Source organism: Argopecten irradians, chromosome 4 (genome assembly GCF_041381155.1).
Source record: "Argopecten irradians isolate NY chromosome 4, Ai_NY, whole genome shotgun sequence".
In the NCBI taxonomy this organism is placed as follows: domain Eukaryota; kingdom Metazoa; phylum Mollusca; class Bivalvia; order Pectinida; family Pectinidae; genus Argopecten; species Argopecten irradians.
The window spans coordinates 11,309,287-11,331,082 of NC_091137.1; the positions used below are offsets into that span (position 1 = coordinate 11,309,287).

At 32.8% G+C, this 21,796-nt stretch overlaps 1 protein-coding gene across 2 annotated transcripts; it reads left to right on the forward strand.

The window, feature by feature from the left end:
- Positions 1–215: 215 nt before the first annotated feature.
- On the forward strand, positions 216–21,703 carry LOC138320597 (hepatic leukemia factor-like). Of its 2 annotated transcripts, none has more exons than XM_069263680.1 (4): positions 216–405; positions 2,017–2,256; positions 3,120–3,332; positions 16,654–21,703. In XM_069263680.1, exons 1-4 carry the CDS (start codon positions 300–302, stop codon positions 16,971–16,973), a joined length of 879 nt encoding a protein of 292 aa, XP_069119781.1. In that variant the 5' UTR covers positions 216–299; the 3' UTR covers positions 16,974–21,703. The 2 variants fall into 2 exon arrangements, with proteins under 2 accessions (XP_069119781.1, XP_069119783.1); XM_069263682.1 differs by having other exon boundaries at positions 2,017–2,187.
- The last annotated feature ends 93 nt before the right edge of the window (positions 21,704–21,796 follow it).

Sequence of the window (21,796 nt, forward strand, 5' to 3'; positions counted from 1 at the left end):
ACACATTCCAGGCTGATCTAAAACAGTATTTTGAGTAATACGACTTTAAAATAAAATCCACCAAATGCATAATTTATGCAACATACGTAACAAGGACACGTGCTCAATGTATAGTTGCCGGGAAAACACAAGTTGGTTGATTTGTTTGTACTGGTCAGTTGTAAACAACACCCCTTGTAAATAAGATGGACTCGCCCTATTGCGCAGCCTGGACATGGGCCTGTGTCAGTGCGTGACGTAACAGATCCAGTGTTTACGGGTGATGGTGGATTTTGACCAAACTTTTTGTGCATTACACAATGGCTGAAGATGCATTTTGTGATTTTTCACCTGATCTGGACTCATCATTATTGAATCAGATGCCCAATTACGGAACTCGCCATAACGAGGAGACTAATAACTTAGGTAAGATTTCCGTGTGAGCACCTCTTGGTCACTCTGATCGTGTGGCCATTGACCTTGTTGGGTGCATTGTACGGTAGCCATATTGGTTATGCGTATGTTTGATAGTTCGGTCCACGCTCCAAACTGTTACATAACTACTCATAATTACCGGCTTTACAAATATTACGTAAACAGTCGTGGAAGAGTGTTGAGTTTTCATAACATGTAGCGGACATAGCAGTTTTGAATATTGCGATAATAGAACTCGAATATTGTGAAATCTTTGTAAAATTGTCAGAATGACCGAGGTATATTAAGTTAAGCCATGTTTGTTGTGATTCTCAGTAGGAAAACGTGGACACAGTATAGCTGGCCACGATTAAAGTTTAATTTTTATAATACAATCAATGATAACATAAATAATTTTTGGTCAAATTAAAACAAAGGATTTATATTTTTACTGAACAAGAAAAAATAATACTTTGTGTTTTTTAATGCAATATTGCTGTTCATACACTGTTTTACAAAATAATGAAAAATAGTTAATACATTGTTTTACAAAATAATGAAAAATATTTTTTTAACCCCAGCTAAAACTGACAGTGTAAGCAGATATTGAATTTATTCATATATGTCGCGCATATACCTCCCTTATTTGAGACCAAAATCCCTTAAAATGGTTATCAATCTCCCTTAACACTTCTAGAAAAATATGGCATGCAGTGACTTTTGATAAAAGAAACATAATTATTGTAACACTTACCAAATAAAAACAATTGACACAAAATAAAAATTATGTAGTTTTATCAAATATTAATAATATTGCTAATTTTATGCATAGCATAAGATTTAATGCAAAACTGCTCTGTGTTGAGCATATAATTAATTGAATTCAAAAAGAAATATAAAGGGGAAAAAATTGTATTCAGAAGTCAACCATGAAATTGAAAAGTTTTAGACTATTTATTGTAAATATCTGTATTTATTATTTTTATATGATATATGGGCCAAAAGTATACAGTGTATTTAGAATAATATCATATTACATAATTTTAATAATTATATTACATCATTTTAATAATTTTATGAAATTATCTTTGTAATGATATATTATTACTAGAAATAAGACCAAAATCAAACCAAAGTTCATCATGATCAGCATATATCTATAATTATGGATAACATAGTTTTTATTAAGTTCTATATAAGAGAATTGAATTACATTGTTTACAACTGATCAATGATAATAATTTTTACAATACAATTTAATCTAGAAGAAAAATGTCTGATTATAAAAAGTTATAGCAAATTAGGATGATCCAGTAATACACTGACAGATTTGGCTACAAAGACACTGCCAAGAATTTGTTGAAAGCAGCTTTCAACAAATTCTTTGCTGTGTCTTTGTTTTTACAAATCCCTATTTAATATACTATATAGTATTATAGGTTATCACTACAATGAATGGATTTGCTTGGGTGAATTCAGTCATTAGAATGTTATTTCTGATAAAGCTGGAAATATTCCATGAATAGTACTGTGTCTTATGATCCTTCACAATTTCTATGTCTCTGTTATGAAAATTTTTCATTAATGTGAAGGTGAGATAATAGAATATCCTTCTATTTCTAGTTGGGCCATCTACAGGAAGGAAGCCTAATGGAGGTCCAGGTTTTTACATGGATCAATATGCAGCCAATATGGAGGGCATTGCAGTGCCGATGATGAACATGTCAACTATAAATCATAATGGTGAAGATATGGCTTCCTCGTCCATGGCAGCAACGTCAACGGCGGCTGCAGGTCTCTATGAACCACACAACAGTAATTACGCAATGAAACCTGAGAAGGGGTTACCCCCAACCCCACCAGGTAAAAGGATCCATGTAGAGTTATCCCCCTTACTTTTTTGGTGTTGTTTCCACTTCTTCACCGGATAGAGGAATTTATTGAGTTATCCTCTTTTTCCTAGAGTTACCTCCACTACATTTTCTTTCAGTTTTATCCACCCCACCAGGGATTCTATTCAGGGGTCTATGTTGACTTACACACCATCCTCAGATCTCTTCCTTGTGTGTTTTAACACCAACCCAATGTAGGTAGAGTTGTCTCCCCTCATATTCTGGTGTTTCTCAACCTCACCAATTAAAAGGGTATATGTGCAGTTATCTTCTCCTATTATGGTCATGGTGGTGCCCCTTGCTACATACCTAGCTAGTCTAAATGCAGTTATCTCCCCTTTATTGATCCCCCTTCTATCATCCGCTTTTAGTTATCCCCTTTTTATCCACTGGTGTTGTTGTAAATTTGGACCTACTAAGTAATGATACTGTTGAAGGGTAAGTTGCTCTTCAACTCTCTTTTCTTTTGGGGCAATCAAAATGGGAAGTTTCAGGCTCCTCCCTTAACTGTGTTGGATATTTATTATGTAAAGAGAGGTAATGTTATGAACTTAGTCGTTCACATTATAGTACTGCAATACTCAAATCACAATACAATATATGATTAGAGGTCAACAAAAAATTTCAATGGTGAGAGTGCTGTAATGTGTAGGAACAATTGACACATATGTGTGGAGATTTTATATTCACAATTATCATATATAGTTTGTGTAATGAGGATACACTATTTACACAATTCTTTATATTATAAAATCTTCATTTAGAAATTACAAAATTTGGGAACCCACATAACTTTTGTGTGTATTTAATTAATTATTTTTTCTTTTGTTTTAGGTAGTCCACAAAATCACAAAAACATGACACCAGCCCATATGCAGCAGAGTTCAATGTCAATGTCTGTGGCTGCCATGGTGGCAGCCTCACAGCAACACATGTTGGCCAAACCTGTACCAATGAGGCGATTGTCAGACAAAGGCATCGCCCAGTCTCACTCAAACTTCGCCAACCCTGTCGACTCATTCCTCACAGAATCCATGCTCGGTCAAGGTAAGATATATTAATTTACTACATATTGTTATACAGTATCATAATACACAACGCTAAGGTCTTCAACATATGCATACATGTAAAAGGGATTAAGGGCTCTAAAATGTTTCAATGACCTTGGCTTGACCTTGACTGTTTAAAAGTTAACAAGCTAATAAACAATCAAGTGTTGACATTGGATTTGTTTTGAAGAATCAGAATATTGCATACTGGTAACATGAAAAATTTACAGGTTGGATTACCAGGTATTACAAGCCATTTACTTTTCAATAAGTGACTGCATCTTTTATAAGAAATAGTAATGGCAGATCAGTGCTTTGGCTGTTCAATGTCAGTTTTATCCTTAAAGTAGCTGCTCCTCATTATTCATGAACTCTAAAAGACTTGCCCTTAAGTTACAACAGGGTTTTGAGATATCAAAACGATATGGGTAAAGTACAATTCACTGTCAATTAGTCCCACCTTGCAGCTATCTATTATGATGTCTTAAAATCATGTTAAAATATGATGTCACAAGGTGGGGCTGATGAACAGTAAATGATGGACAGTAAATGATACTTTACCCACGTCCTTTTGGTATCTTGAAATGAATATATCATAGCATGCTACGGTGAAGGAATATAGCATTGGTTTAAATAAATAACCTTGAGCTTGATCTTTATCTTGGTCGTTTTGGGATCTTGAAACCCTCATGTTGAGAGGTCTTATTCATTATTTGATATTTCAAGGATCAAAGGGGCTATTATTTATTTAGATGTTCTAGCTCTATAATCTGGGGTGTAATTTGTATTATCTTTTTGCGAATTACATCGTCCATGATAGACTACGCATTTATTCAAGGTCATATATATGATCAGTTCCAGGTCACACAATAAGTCAATTTAGCTAAAATCTATGTACATAGTCGCTTCTTTTAACTACATCAGGAGCCTGATATTTGTCTGTACATTTGCTATGTCTTCAAAGCGTTGCAGTCAGGACACAAGGGTCAAGTACCACACTTGAATATTTCACATGATACAGAAAACCAAACTCCTACCAGATAAGGGAAGGCCCGGAGATGTACATATCTGATATTGGGCCTATTCCATATGTATGTGCCCTCTTAAAGCATGTCAGCAAATAATGGTAAACATATCTTTACTGTTCTAAGATTTCATAAGAGCTATAATCGAGAAGATCACTTCTTTTAGAAATACATTAGAACTGATCATGAGAATATAAGTTCTTGGACAATTCTTGTACAGTTCTGTCAATATTCTAGAATATTAGAACCTTTTCTGGAAACTTAACTCCAGAATTGTTTTAGGACTTTTGTTATGAAAATACTTCTGTAATAATGTGTTCTAGAACATATTAATTAATCAGTTATAGATAGGTTATCAACCAGTGTTCACAACTTTTCAACAACAATGATTCCAAATGTTCTGAAGACATATAAAAATGCCAGAACACTTCTAGAACAATCAGAGAACTTCTAGAACTGTCCTTCACAGAACATACAGAAGAACATGAAAATATGTGTGATCTCCCTTAACATTCAAATATTTCAATAATTCTATATTACTACTTGAACTGTTCTGGAACTTATGAATGCTAGCTCTTAAAGCACCATTTTATTTTAGAGTGTTTGGACATCTGGTTACGAATCCGTGTTTGTGCCATAAATTCTAGGGTTAATATGTTAATGTTGTAAAACAGTTACATGTATTAATGTAGAACTTTATATGATCTAGAATGTTCTGAAGTTAATAGTTTGTTTATAGAACTTATATGATGTTCCTGATCTGTTCTAGAACCTAACCAAGAATATGTTCCAGAACACTTTGACAACATTGGAACTGTTGTAGGAACAGCCTATAGGCATAACACAGGGAGTTAAGGCTATATGGAAGCACCTGTACCAATTTTGATTTACCCATTGTACTATCAATTAAACTGTTCCTGACCCATTTAAATCACATCCTCAGAAACCCATTGTCAGATATATGGTATCTATATCATTAACATAATGATAGTTACATATTGGTGCCTGATCATGAGTAACCAAATATCAGTTACATATTGGTGCCTGATCATGAGTAACCAAATATCAGAATGTTTGAATTTGTTCACCTTTGTTCATATTTTATATGCATGTATAATTTGCATGAAAATTGTCAACTAGTCCATGGATGCCATTACAGTGACAGCTTTCATCATGAATTTTGCTAATTATTTAAGTTAGGAGGGGCCCAAAAAGGGGAGGGATATGCAGCTTGATCACCCTCAACACTGGTAGTTAGTGATAATTCTATAAATCCTTGAGAGAAAATTAACCTGTACTTAAACATTGATTGGCTTCACAAACCATGTGAGCAATACAGGCCCTCTAGGCATCTAGTGTATATCATTTCCAAAACTACTACTTAAGAAAAAAAGAGAATATGTGAATTATGCATTCACTCACATTTCATCATTTTCGTGATGTATATGTAAATTGTCTGATCAAAGCACAGTGATATTTCATAAAAATTGTAGAAGATTTAATTTGATTCCCTAACACTATTTCTGATAAGCTTCCATTCACAAATGAGACTAGCTTTCATCATAAGGTATCCAGGATTATGTAGAACATTGTACTAGTCCACTATACAAAAGCTAGTGTTCCTGGTCCAGGTATAACACATTTTCTACATGACCCATATATAGGTCAGGGATCACTATACCCTTGGTCACTTGACCTACCTGACCAGTGGCCAGTTTCTGTGATAAATGAGAAATCACCCAGATACTAGTTTTCTGGTGTCAACATGTGCTGATGGTTGTCAGTCATGCAGAAAGGGGCCCTAAGGGGGAGCTATTTAAAAAAGAAGGTAGTTTTAATGAAAAGCAGTCTAATGCGTGTGTAGCCTGCCAATACTTCCTGATTTAACGATTGCATTCTTCTGGTTCCATGAGAAAATTAATCAAAACCTCTGTTGTGTCCAATTTGAGTATTTCCTGTTTATCTATCTACTCTCAAAAGCATGCATGGAATTTGAATATAATAACTGATCAATACTGATTATAATATGCAATAGAAAGTTTATTTAATGAAATTGTATTGGAGAATGCTAACAGGCAATCATTCTCAGTATTTACTTCACTCTTAATTGACCAAAATATGTTACAATGCATTCATACTGACATGCTGTTGCAAAAAAAAAGACTGAAGATTATGCACGGTTATGACACTTGTCTTTATTGTGTAATATGCCAATTTACGAGGAACATTTAAAAACACAAATTCCTTCTAACTCTTTATGTAAAAATCTGATTTTATCCCAAAACCACTACATGTAGATTTAGCCTTGAGCTCCCCTGTATAGCTCCTCCTGTGTAAGCTTAAGGTAAACAAGGGTCACGGTACATTTGTCAGAGTCATTTGATGAATAATGCTAACATTACATTCAACATTTACCAACCACAAAAGCTAAAACACATTAAAAGTATATGTAAAAAAAGGCTATAGGTATATTACATATCTGTTAGCTTCAAGTTAATGTAATCAATTATTATATACTGGTATTACTGTAATCAATCGCTATGTTAGAAAACAATTATCCAACTATATAATACATGTGTATAAATATAAATATATAAACTTTATTTATCTTACATTGATTACAAAACAAGTTATACAACTTATGTAAATCACTCTTGATGGTCCGGATGTAAGTATGCGAGGGATCTTAGTGTGGGAGTAAACTGGAGTGCCCAGAGAAAACCCACGTGATTAGGCAGGTGACCCCTAACCTTTTCACGTCTAAGCTGGGGATCGAACCCTGGCTGGCTAGGCGAAAGGCAAGTGGCTTAACCACTACACCAGTCCACCCGATCACCCTAAAGCCATTAACCACGACCACCCGATCACCCACAAATATTCAAAAAGCATATAAGGTCCTTTTATTATAATAGACCTGCATGATCAAGATAAAAAATATATGTATACCTATTGTGTATGTTAATTGTTTCATAAGTTTTGTCATATGAACATTTTTATTAGCGGGGATCATTACTTTTCCTTGCTGATCTAAAGCATTAGAGGGATGTATTATCACTCCCTTAAAATTAGATTACATACCGGTATATCATTCCACAGGATCCACATGTACATGTACAATAACTGATATTTCTGACTTTAACGTTTTTTCTCTGAAGTTATGTAGAACAACAAGCTGAATTCCAGGTACTTAGTATCATATATTAATACTGTTAATCTTTATTCGGAATTTTCGTCATAGGAAAAAACTTATAATAGAATTTTCCTTATCAGAATTACAATTCTGCCATTGTTTTCTAATTCCTGATAGAATATCCTATGCATCAGAATTAAAATTTTTGATATCAGAAAGAATTTCCGATAACAGATTTAGAATTTCAAAGATTGAAAATTCAATTTTAAAATCGGAAATTTTAATTCCTACATCAAAATAAAGAGAAAAAAAATTTGGCTTGCTATGGATGAGGGGAGGGTTGGGGGCAGGATTAGCTTTAAGACAGATTATCTGCAGTCATATCTGATTTTGCATCAATAATTTATTGGCAAACAAATTAGAGACAGTAATTTTGACAAGTGTTTGTAATTTTCTCATATTATCAAAAAAAGCAATAGATTAGAATATAGGTCATTGGTCATACACTAAAGAAAATTAAGGAATTAATTTTGTGAAATTATCTGATATATATTGATTGTTAGGCCATTTGTAAACTAGAGGTTTGAACTCTCTCTAACACTATAAATCTCTATGATAATATAAGAACAGGGATTTACCTGTAATTATAAAAAGGATACCACAGAAAACAATGGTTGTATAGAGATTAGAGCGGACATGAACTTTGGTATAATACCTATTGGTGAAGTAACTACAAGTAGTGTTTGTAGGATTGATTGAGTGGTCAGTACCCCGGTTACTTAGATAATACTTAGGTAATTTTGTAATGGCTGACCCCTGAGTGACCACTGCCTGGCCTTTACCTATAGGTGTAATCAACCTATACAATCAATTCTACTGGTCAGCTCACTTTTGACAAATACACAGTTTAATTACTTCAAACCTGGAAAATTAAGGTAAAAGAACAAACTCTTTCATACATCTATCACTCATTACAAAAATTTTGTTCGTTAATCAACACATACAGGCTAACACCAAAAGCCATACAGTAGCATAATGCCAAACTCGCATATACAGTTTGTACTCTGGAAACTTCTATGAACATGAATAATTAACCTGATAGTGGACTTTAGATCTTCCCTAATTAAAGTAATTAAAGTAAAAAAGATAATAAAGAAATGCAATAATAAAATCATTCCCTGGAAACATATATCTTGATAGTTATTTTTTAATTCTTTTTGATTTGTGATTGAGACTGCCTAAAATAATCAGAAACTGTTAGATTTGAAAATCATCAACTGTAAATATAGATAACCTCTAATAGTTGGGTTATACCACTGATTGTATTATAACAGTTTATTAGTGCAATCATGTGCTACAAATCTATACCAAATACATAGAATGTTAAAGAAAGTGAAACTCTTTATTCACAAGCTAACAATGCTGTAGATATGGCTCTCTGGCCATTTACATACTAACACCTCCAGTATACATAACAGTTGTGCAAGATCACCTAACTAAGGGATTCTGGTTGTAATGTGTGTGTACACTGACCATTGGTCAGTATTAATTCTACAACATTTCCACATGAGTGACCAATATCAGTAAATACGTAAGACATGGGTAAGAATGGCTTAACCATTCTGTTACCCCATTGTGTTGGTTTTTAACACTGACCATTTCACTGCTACTGGTCATTTCTAATGTAGGGCTTGCTCAGTCATCAGTCCACTCCTTACTTTGAGAAGCTAATTAACTTCTAAACTAGAGGAAGGAAAGTTTATACTGTATTGGTGAACTCCAAAACAGAAAATGTGAAGTTATAGTCTTTGGAATCTTGCTATTGTCTTAAAGGATTTACCAAAGAAGAAGTCAGGGGATCTATTTAAGTTATTCAATTATTGCTACCAGTGGAGAGAAAAAAATACAAAAAAATAAATAAATTCAGAATTGGAAGAAAAAAACAAGTGGCCCATTGAGTTGAATTACAATTCTATAGTTTGGAATTACGTATACTGATGACTGAAAACTCTGGATTAATATAAGTTATAACGGACCAGGAAAGTGTTGTACAAAAAGTTTTATTGGTGGAAAAATTAAAGTGATCTTGAACTGAGAGAGGCCAGATTTAAATGACCATTGTCCAGTATGGATTACAATAGTGGCTACATGTCCTCCGGCCTCATGACCGGACATCATCAGCCGTCGAGTCTGTCACCGACAACCAGTTCTCCTGGATCTTTGGGCTTTGGATCACTAGCATCAACGTCCAGTTTATATGACAACAATGGCTTTGGTCAGAATGGTCACAGCTATTTTGGATCGTCTATGTCCACTTCGAGTTATACCCAACAGTCGGCCTACTTCAATCCTTATCTTCAGCTACAAGGTCTAGGTAACTTTTAAATTTAGCCCCGTCTCCCTGACGATAGAACCCTTAATCCATCTTATAGACTGACAAACATGCTTATCTACAGTATTGTCATTAACGTTATTGGTCCAGTTAATTACCAGACCACATCAACTTTAGATTTAATTACAATTAGTAACCTGTGTATTCAAACCTTAGATTTAATTTCAATCATCAAACCCTAGATTTAATTACAATCAGTAACCTGTGTATTCAGACCATAGATTTAAATACAATCAGTTACCTGTGTATTCAAACTGTAGATTTAATAACAATCAGTAACCTGTGTATTCTGACCTTATATTTAATAACAATCAGTAACCTGTGTATTCAAACTGTAGATTTAATAACAATCAGTAACCTGTGTATTCTGACCTTATATTTAATTACAATCAGTAACCTTTGTATTCAAACCTTAGATTTAATTACAATCATCAAACCCTATATTTAATTACAATCAGTAACCTTTGTATTCAAACCTTAGATTTAATTACAATCAGTAACCTTTGTATTCAAACCTTAGATTTAATTACAATCAGTAACCTTTGTATTCAAACCTTAGATTTAATTACAATCAGTAACCTGTGTATTCAAACTGTAGATTTAATAACAATCATCAAACCTTAGATTTAATTACAATCAGTAACCTTTGTATTCAAACCTTAGATTTAATTACAATCATCAAACCTTAGATTTAATTACAATCAGTAACCTTTGTATTCAAACCTTAGATTTAATTACAATCATCAAACCTTAGATTTAATTACAATCAGTAACCTTTGTATTCAAACCTTAGATTTAATTACAATCAGTAACCTTTGTATTCAAACCTTAGATTTAATTACAATCAGTAACCTTTGTATTCAAACCTTAGATTTAATTACAATCAGTAACCTTTGTATTCAAACCTTAGATTTAATTACAATCAGTAACCTTTGTGTTCAAACCTTGTAACCTTAGATATCATCAGTTACCTCTTTTATCAGATATTTTACATCTGTTATTTAACTACATTGTATCTCAGATTTTGTATACCAGTGAAATTTCATAGTGTAATAAATCTATGGTGTACAAACAGAGTTTACATAGAATTTTCATCACTCCAGAAGTTTCATTCATAAAAGCATTCACAGCTACTTTGATTTCAGCATGAGAACCTTAGTCTGTAGACTTTCAGGTTGATATTTCCCAGACTGATCCTATCAGTCTTTGAATAATTTCTGTAAATCATGCGTTGAAGTGATGTAACAAGAGATGGATTGATGTTACATCAGCAGGTCTTGGTTCTGGCTCAAATTGAGATAACCGAATTTTCAAAGCAGAAATTTAAGACCCTTAGTATTTGTTCTTGAAAGTTGTAATGAAAATTAACATAGCACGAAGGATTTGGTTTTGTTAAGAAAGATAAATAAGACTTAAGGCATTCCTCATGTGCTTAATGCTCTGTAGAGATATTTATCTTAAATATTACGACAAAATATGTCTAGTAATCAAAACTACTTCCTGACTGCATGTTTACAGTCTTAGCTGCCATCTATTCTTTTTCTGTTCCAAATTAAGTTTGATTAGATGATATATCACTTATTGAAATGTTGATTAGATGATATATCACTTATTGAAATGTTGTTCTCAAAATAGTAATTAAATCAAAATTATTACATAAATATATTTGTCTGCACAGCTGCTCTAGCTATATTTGATGTCTGCAGTTTGATAAAACACTTTAATTTGTCGGAGGATTTGGTAGCATTATAACGAGACATCTGAGGATTATAAAAGACAAATAATGTGTGTTTTCATGACCACATTTTGATTAATGTCGAAAGAAGAATGTGATTAAGAAATGGACGACATATATTTTGATTGTAATAATCTGAAGTTATTAGAATGTTGCATATAATTAACTTATACATTCATCGTCTATCATGCTTATCATTGGGAATGTAAAGAATATGAATTGTTAAAAATACTTGGCTCAGTGAATTTCTATCTGGTTGCCTCAATGTGTTTTAAGAAATAATAACTGTATTGAAATTATTGATTGAAATTCATTGAAGAAAATCAGGGTGAAATATGACAGAATACATTTTTTTCAAACTGCTGTAGTTTGCTATGTGTAAATTAAAATTGTCAAAGAATGATTGTATGCTAAGACTGTAGTGGGGCTGTTGATTTGTATGAGTTGGATGGGAAAAAAATCCTTAGAAAGTACATAACACATTAGGTGTTACTGACCTAGTGATGAATTGTGTAGTGTTATCTAAGAGTGCCCCCTAGGGATCTGTTATATCATCAGGGTCTGTCTAGTTCTAGGATGGTATATATGGGTGGTTCTGCACATGTTTCTGATATATATTCTACATGTATCAAGTGTATACTAGTTGATGTTGGAATTGTTCTACCATCATATTGCACATTATGAAAATAAAAATTTGTACAGTAACTGTATACCTATACATAGTGGCCATACTTCCTGACTGTAGACACTACCTTGTACTGCTGTTGACCAATTACCTAACCTTGTGTAACATTGAACACTACAGTCTGGCCATAGGGATTATTGACCAGTGGTCAGTCTGGAGTAATGGCCATCCAGACAGCTTACCTGGTATAAATTACATGTTACATAACTGCAGCTAATTTATTGGGTAACCAATATGATCTACTAATTAGAACTGTCTGGCTATGTGATTGTATATTGGGAACTGATATAGGTGTTACTCATGTAGTATTGTTTGGAATTTGGTCATTATGGTTACATTGACCAGACTATGTTTTCCTAAGTATAATACCAATGAGCAGTTCATTGACTAGTCTAGCACTTATAATAAAAAAAAAGTCAGACTTCATGAGACCTTTCATTAAATAACTGCACAAAATAAAGCACAGATCAATTTGAAAAACAAAGAAGGTTAAAAAAGTATTCTTAATCAGTCATTAACAAAGATTTAATTTCAGGGTAAATGGCCAGACCTTAAGAAGGGTATCAAAAGCTTATTTTAGGGCACTGATTGAGTTGAACTTAACCAAAATGTTTAATTACTCAGTACTGGATCAAATTGTAATGTAAAATGTGATATATACACACACTGGTAATTAAATATAATCATGGCTCTGAAGGTGAGGGTTGACCACATAGACAAAGCTGTAAGGAATCTACTGTTTAAATTTCACATAGGATGGCATAATACTGTTGGGAAATATCACAAATTTTGAAGATGAACTGATCATGAGCCCTAAACGTCATGACCCACATAAAGATTTAATGAGACAACATTATGATCTGCTCATCAGTAATCTTGATGTAATCTTAATTCAATAGTAGACGTCCTTATACTGGTGTGGCCGGAATCTGCAGTTAGTGCAGCATGCTTAAGCCAGTATTGTTTGTTTAAGGAGATTAATGTTGGCTCAAAGTGTGTTAGGAAGGCCTGTCTGATTAAACTCGCAACTATTGTAATACCTGATTTTATCTCCTGAAACTGGAATCTTTGGAATTCCTATTTTGTCTTTAGAACATGTTCTTTTCATATATATTCTGTCTGAGAATATAATGATGCTTTCAATAATTGTTTGAACACTACAGACTGTTTAACCACAAAAATAGCTCATCAGTACCACTGGGAAACTATTATAGAAACCTTAGCTATTTACAGCACATGTGCACTCCCAAATACTGTACTGTGTAACATACACTCCTCCCTCTTTTCTCTAAATCTTCCGAAGTCCAAGATTTTGCTTCCAAGACAACGCTTTATAACCCTGTAGCTATATATATTCAGTATAGTCTTGCAATATTCATTGAATGTCCGATTGGTGTATTGTATGCCCTCTTGGTGTGTTGTATGCCCCCTGGGTGTACCAATAGCCCACTTGGTGTATTGAATGTCCCCTTGGTGTATTGTATGCACCATGGGTGTATTGGATGCCCTCTTGGTGTATTGTATGCTCCCTGGTCGTATGGGAAGCCCCTCTTGGTGTATTGTATGCTACCTTAGTGTATTGGATGCCCTCTTAGTGTATTGTATGCTCCCTGGGTGTATGGGAAGCCCTCTTGGTGTATTGTATGCCCCCTAAGTGTATTGGATGCCCTCTTGGTGTATTGTATGCTCCCTGGGTGTATGGGAAGCCCTCTTGGTGTATTGTATGCTCCCTGGGTGTATGGGAAGCCCTCTTGGTGTATTGTATGCTCCCTGGGTGTATGGGAAGCCCTCTTGGTGTATTGTATGCTCCCTGGGTGTATGGGAAGCCCTCTTGGTGTATTGTATGCTCCCTGGGTGTATGGGAAGCCCTCTTGGTGTATTGTATGCTCCCTGGGTGTATGGGAAGCCCTCTTGGTGTATTCTAAATGTTAATTAGGGGTTGGTGAGCACTTGATCCAATCTCGATGAATGTTTGGCACACCCATTTACCGTAACACCTGATATCTCTGAGAATCAATCCTACCTTAACACAACGCCATATACCGATGGACCCTCATTATATTTAAGTCAAGGATTTCAAGTGGACTTACTGTAAACCTCTGCATTTTCACATACATTATTTCATGTCGTTGTTTTTATCAACAAATTTACCAACACATAAATTTGAGAGCAATGACTCTTATTGACAATGGTGCATCCAAACATATGTTTCAAATAATTATTCCGAATCAGTTGAATTCATGTGCGATTGATCTCTCTCGTGAAATTACGTGAAAATTCCATTTGTATCTTGCTAAAATATTGTGGTATTATTCCGTATACATACAGTAACCAGAAGCAGTAGTTCAGGCATTTTACCAATGTAACCTGTGTGCATTGTTCATACATACACTCTCTTTAGTAGCATGCTTGAGCAGTCAGACACTTCCTTATGTAATTAGCAGCACATTTACATGTTACAGATCCCAATGTTTATGTATATAGGGAAAGCTATTTCTATCAATAGACATCTGTTTTCTTGTTACGTGTTATTTTTGGTGAAATATTCCTCTTATGAATAGTAGGCAGTGCATAAAGGTTTGTATTGCAGGATATAACTGGAACTGATTTAACTAGACATTGCAGACATACCAAAGTAAGATTTGGTAATGGTAACACAAATCACAGTGTAAAGTGATTAACCTGAATATAGTAAACAGTTAGTGAAATAGATTTTATACAAAAAGTTTGAAAAGAATCTCAAATATGTTAGATCCAATAATGCAATAACTATATACCTTTGAACTAGTGCTGCTTCCTGTTTCATGTATGTATTGTTAAGTAATAAAAGATATCATAAATTCTAAGTTGTCTTGGGGTAGGGGGAACATGTGTTAGGATATAAAACAAAATGTTTTTTTGACATAAAAGAGACTCTAAAGAGTGATAGGGTAATATAATCATAGAGTGTTTGTACCTGTATTTTCATTTAAAAATCTTAACAGTTATCATTAAAAATGTAATAGCAATATTCTTTCTCTGTACAAGTTGTTGATAAATAGATATTATATATATATATTATATATGTGTAGACAGCATACACCATTCAAGGGAGTTAAACACATATCACAAATGTCTTGTGGTCTAGATCTCTTCCGCTAATTTGAATCTCAAGTGAAGAAAGTCGTCTATCAAATGTTTGGTTACGTATACAAGCACATAAATAAATAGGATTTTAGCTAATAGCTAGTGTCAGGTGGTCTTTTAATTAAGGCAGCAGTGATTTTAGAGTGTTGTAAAAAACCCAGATTTATGTTATAGTTCTAGAGACAACAGCTTCAGTGTACAAGTGTTCTAACATGTAACATATGAGATTGTATATGTGACCTATAAAAAATGTATATAATTAATGAGCAATGTGTAATTATTCTGTCATGTATCTTCGATATTACAGAAAGCAAAATAAGAGTTTAGAATAAAAATACTTCTGAAAATATATTTACAGTTGTCTAAACTGGTCAAACCCAGCATTATAATTATATATCTGATAAAACCCTGCATTAGCAAACAACCTTTAAATAGCATTTACATACACCAGATCTTGGTGACACAGGGTGGAATATCCTACATAGAATGCATATGTTAATGTAAGAGATTGGGTTTGGTAATACAGTGCATTATTTTACAAGTTTGAGAAGTCTGTAAGATCTGGTTTTGCTGCACTTAGTGTGCATATCACAGGAACATGTGTTTTCAATAACTATAAGTGTTTTATCTACATCTGTTACAGTGTTTTCATGGATGTTTGGGGAGGTACATTATTATAGCTTCATAATAAATCACTCTCTTGACAATCAATGGAGATAATGTATTGACACTGGTTTTACTATATGGCATCCTCGAGACTCTTCCGTTTTTCATGAGTTATTATAAAGCATTTGAAAACCATGGTTATTAAAGCTGAACTTCTGTTTTAATGAGAGCGATATATCTAAAATACCATACTAAACTTTTCTATGTGTAAGCAAATATTTTTCAAAAACAGCTTTGAAAAGTCAGGAATATGTGTTGACCCCATTGCATTGAAGTCACAAGTAGTTTTGACATCATAATCTGTTTATGACGTCGCATGATTATTCAGAAGACGGAAACATCACATCTGATTTCTCCTGTTTTTATATTGAGGCCGAATTTAAAGTTTTACTTATATCTCTATTTATAAAAGTTCCATGATAAATAGAATCTTACACTCGTGGAATTTCATATTACATAGATATAGTCACTCATGTAAGATCCCCTTTATATACATGTATAATTTTGTATGTATTTTCAAATGTGATTTTTGACAATGGATCAAACTCTTTACATTACAGCCGCTGTAGCAGCAGCCGGTAGCTCCCCAACATTAGCCCGGGCTTTAGCAGCAGTACAGCAAACACAGAAACGACCCAGAAGTGAGAAAAAGGCATTTCCAACAGAACAGAAAGACTCTAAGTATTACGAAAGACGAAAACGAAACAACCTCGCAGCTAAAAAATCTAGAGACGCCAGAAAATCTCGAGAGGATGAGATATCGATTCGTGCTAGTTTCTTAGAGAAAGAAAATGCTATTCTTCGAGCTCAAGTGGCAACATTACGTGAAGAAGCCAATTCCCTGAAACAGCTCCTTCTTCAGAAGCGTTCAAAACACTGATAGTTCCTGACAATTATACCAGACATTACGGAGATGGTGTCGCAGTCTTCACATTGTTAACCGGTGTTTGTTTTTGAAAATTATGTAATTCATTTTATGAGATACCATGGTGATTTTAAGCTAATCTTGTTATTGATAATCCTGTAACATTGATCAGATATTTTGAGAAATTTTAGTCTTTTAAAAAGCTATGTTTTGGTATTGAAATACATTATCTGAAGATTCCAAGTTTTGCAAAAATCCTGGTGCTTGATAAAAGACCACTAATCATGTCATATTGTTGCAAGCTCAGAGCAATAATTCGTTTATTTAAATTGAAAAATTTGAAAACAAAAGAAAATACTTCTTAGGACCAAATCTAGTAATTTTATAAGCAAATCAGATTCTTACCTGGGTAGAAGATTGATCATGTTAATACGGTTTTGACACTACCTATAAATATTGTAAATTCTAATTCCAGAAGAAGCTTTCACATCAATGGAGAGTTTTGAAATCTTACTGAAAAATCAGGCTGAATAGAAATTAATTGTCACGTTACACAAGTTCATACGCAAAGTTTCATGCATACAAGTTCGTCCAGAAAACAATGAGATTTCTTCTACAAAGAGGAGTTGTAATAAGGATGATTAAAAGTACTAATTTGCCCATTTTTGTTTGTAATCATGAATGTGAGAATTATTTATACATATGAGATGTATACATTTCTAGGTGCTCACAAGGCTGGTAGCTACAAATGTGTTTTGTATAAAGTTTCGTGAATATACCCGGTACAAACCAACATTTTGTTATCTGCTCACGTCTGAGCGAAAACCATAATATTATTTGAGCAGCTGACTGTTAAAGATGTTTTGTTGATTAAGTAAACCGTTGTTGGGTTATAGAGGGGAGGTTACTCTTAGTTGTGTTCTAGTTAATTGCTAGCGTTTTTTGGAAATCAAACAATTCCACTGTTTTGTTTTAACTTAACTTTTAGATTGGTTATCAATTTGAATTTTTTAACAAGATTTAACTGAACAATCAGTTTTATTTTCTGTCTTGGAAGAAATGTTTTATGTACCAATGATGTAAGGAATAGTATCGATTGAGAGTTGTTCAGATCAATTGATAGGGAATTGTTGATCTATATATAATATTTGTATTTGTTTATCATTGTGCCTAGACATTAGCTAAGGACTTTGGATGTACAGAAAATAAGCACACTTTCATATAAGAAATTATATACATGAAATTGAAAAATCATTACGATGATTTGAATGTTTTTTTTTTACCATTTGTAAAACAATTTCAACAACAACAAAAACCGATGTGAAGTTAGTGAAATATGAAAAAAGAATGCGTCTATACATGTAATTATAACCATATATTTATAATGTTGTAAACACAAAAAAAGCCTTCTAGTATATAATAGTATAGAGATGGTTGGTTTTCTGAACCACAAGTGCTTACACCAAAAGTCTACAGTAAGAACTAGGTACCTATGCAGTGCTTTTATAAACTATTGTTATCTAGGTAATATTTGTACAGAATTCAGGCCAATTCTTCTCCTTTCTCTGTGCTGTGTGTAAAATATGTGTACAGAATTTTCCTCAAATCTCTGCTGTGTGTGAATATGTACATATTGAGGAAGAACTCTTCTCAGTGAAGAGACTTTTTGTATATTTATGATATGTAAAAACAACCACATGTATCTTTCAATAACTCGATTTTATTAGATATTTACCTTGACTCAGGTTTCATATTCAACTTTTTCATTTTGCATGGAATTTAACTTGCAATAAAACCACTTGGCAGCCATCATTAATTAATTCATTAATAATAATTTAGCTCAGGAGTAGGTCTAGTTTATACAGATAAATAAAATAGATTTTTGTATGAACAATTTTTTTAAAGAATTCAAATATATATCATTGTCATTATCATCCGTCATAAATATTGCTCAAGGAGTTATAGCAATATATAGCTTAACACCTGTAAATGCCTTAACGAGATTTTAAAATGGAGAAAACAAAATATCCAGAATTAAATTTGCTGTCGATGGATAGTGTATAACTATTTAAATAAAAACATAATGCCAGAATTACATATTACTGAACATGTACATGTTATTTTGGGATTTGAATTTATTAATGAAGATTTGCCTTATTTGTACTGAATAACATATTTGAGTGTAAATGTCTGAACATTTTTCTGCAGTGAAAAGCTACCTCATGTATATATACCAGTGAGAGCCTTGATATTACTTTTACACATGTATAGATGTTTTATGATATATTTGTAGTTATTCCTCTGTTAGTGTTTAGATAGTGCAATGATGATGTCTTGTGAAGCTGCAGGTAGTCCGGTGATTCGTGTATTCCAGTGGTACAATGTCGCAGTATTATCAGTCAAGTTCAGGTTCAAGGGAACACAAAGTTGTTACACAGCCAATAATGCTTCGCACGAATTTCATGTAAAATTCACACATTTCAAATTCAAACAATTTCATAAAATATTCACACAATTTTATGTGAAATTCACAGTCATGTGAAATTCACGCAATTTCATGTAAAATTCACAAATTAATTATAACATTGATTATACAAATGTACATGCATGAACTTCATGAAATATTTTAACATAAATTTAATGTTTTTTGAACAGGCTCAGGTGAAATTACATTTTCACATGAATTTTTTTGCGTGATGGAAATTGCTTGTATACTGTCACAATGAATGATTAAATCCGGTGAAAATATTTTGATGTTAAAATTTAACAAATACAAAATGTAAAAAAAACATTGCCCCTTAAAATGGTAAGAAAACATGTTGTTTCTTTGGCAATAAAACTGAAAAAAAAAATCATAATTTTACGTGGTGGATATTTTCTTTTGTAATTGGTCTCACAACTTTATTATACAATGTATAATTTTGTTATGAAGAAGTACCATGTACATAAGGTACATGTTTTATGTTGTTTATTATGTACAATTTGTTATATATCTATGTATATGTGTTATATATGTGTGTGTGCTGAGTAAATGACACTTGATGCATTAAATAACACTTATCATACTCAAGTAAGAAAAAATTGAAAATGAAAAATTGAACTAAATAAAGAGACAAAGATTACCAGGTTTTAATTGAGCAATTGTAATTTGGAATTAATGAATCTTATGTCATGAACATCTTACATCTTATCTCCCTTTGACTGAGTATTCTTCTTGGTATTAATATAGATCAAATCTTCGAATTAGTTAGTGGCCAGTATACTATGCATCGACTTGAAAGGAAACTTATGTGAGTTATATAGATATGTGTATTTATATGTAATTGAGGTGTCAGATTCAGCCTTTACAAGTTTATCTCAGGGAATGTCTTGTAAAAAGAAATGTACATAATTATAATGTATCATTAATTGTGTGTACAGTTTTATTCTCTAGTGATTCACTCCTTTCCAAGTCTCAGGGATTTGATTTTAAAAAATATCTGTCTTTACATTATCTCTTTACATAGAGTTATCTACCCTTGCAAGTAGTTTCTACCTTCATATTTTCTCTGAAAACACATAACAATACTTAAAGATGCTCCACCGCCGACAGAACATAAATGATACTCATTATTTGAACAATAATTGGTGTTTAATTGTGTATATGTATGTCTAATTAACACAAAAAGTATATAAGATAATTTATTTTGCTTTTGGTGCATGGGCAATCAGTAATTCATTCATATAGGATATAGTGCCAGGGAATTTTTTCGGGATGCAATTAATTATTTTTTATATTTTAAACTTTAAGTAAAATTAGAAGCTCAAACTTTTCAATGGTGTGAAGTAAGTAACTTTTGTAACTGAAGAAAAATACCAAATCGTCTGCTCCTGTTTTTGATAGTGAAAAAATAACATTTGTCAGCGGTGGAGCATCTTAAATACCTACTGTAAGGGCAGTTAACTCTGTTATATACAAACACAGATTGTATTGAAGACTCAGGGTAGTACAGTTTTGAGAATCTGTTTGAAGGACAAGGGCTTGACGTATTCTAATGACCTTGAATTTGGGTCAAATGATAACCACCTTTTGTCCGTTAGTGAGGTTAGGGAAGACAACCCTATGTTGTGTATCAGATTTTATGTTCTGTTTTGGCTTGTGTAGAGATAGTAACCCATCTACATATTTTATTTTTTTCTTGTTATGTTTTGCATTGATTTTACCCAATACTCAAGATTTTTTATGACATATTGTACTTAACTTGTATTTCGAAAAATAATGGGTATTACAAAATAGTGACATCTTGACTGCATTTAACCAATTACTCGACTGTGATACAGACTTCGTATACTAATGTTTTGCCTTAATTCTGTCCGACTTACATATGCCTTAACTTCATTTTAGAAAAAAAAGGTTTTGGCTAGTATAAGACTTAACAAATACATATTGTGAATTTGTCATATTGAAATCAAAAACTACAGAGGCCAGATTATAGGAAGGCATTTCATTAATTGTATGTTGTTTCAGATTTCTTTGATTAGATTACATCATCCAAGTTTTATTCACAAAATAGAAATGTCCTCTTTGGTAAACTAATGTTTAAATGACTCCAAAGTACAATTGTACTTATAAAAAGTCTTGTATTGACAATTTCCATCAAAGAGTTTCATTTATATTCTCACTTACAAGCCTTTCTTTCTACATATATTATGTATACAATTTGTTTGTACAACATCTTATGGAAATGAAGATATTCTAAAGCAATGTTCTCTTGTTCTTTTGTTTTACTAGGCATTACTTCAATATGGAAGTTAAAAAAAAGGTCATTTTAAGAAAATCTAAATATGTGCCATATCCA

Excerpts from the sequence above, each read along its gene's own strand:
- LOC138320597 (XM_069263680.1), top strand. The coding sequence starts at position 300 with ATGGCTGAAGATGCATTTTGTGATTTTTCACCTGATCTGGACTCATCA. Across the intron at positions 2,257-3,119 it reads GTTACCCCCAACCCCACCAG|GTAGTCCACAAAATCACAAA; the intron begins GTAAAAGGATCC and ends CTTTTGTTTTAG. Across the intron at positions 3,333-16,653 it reads AGAATCCATGCTCGGTCAAG|CCGCTGTAGCAGCAGCCGGT; the intron begins GTAAGATATATT and ends TTTACATTACAG.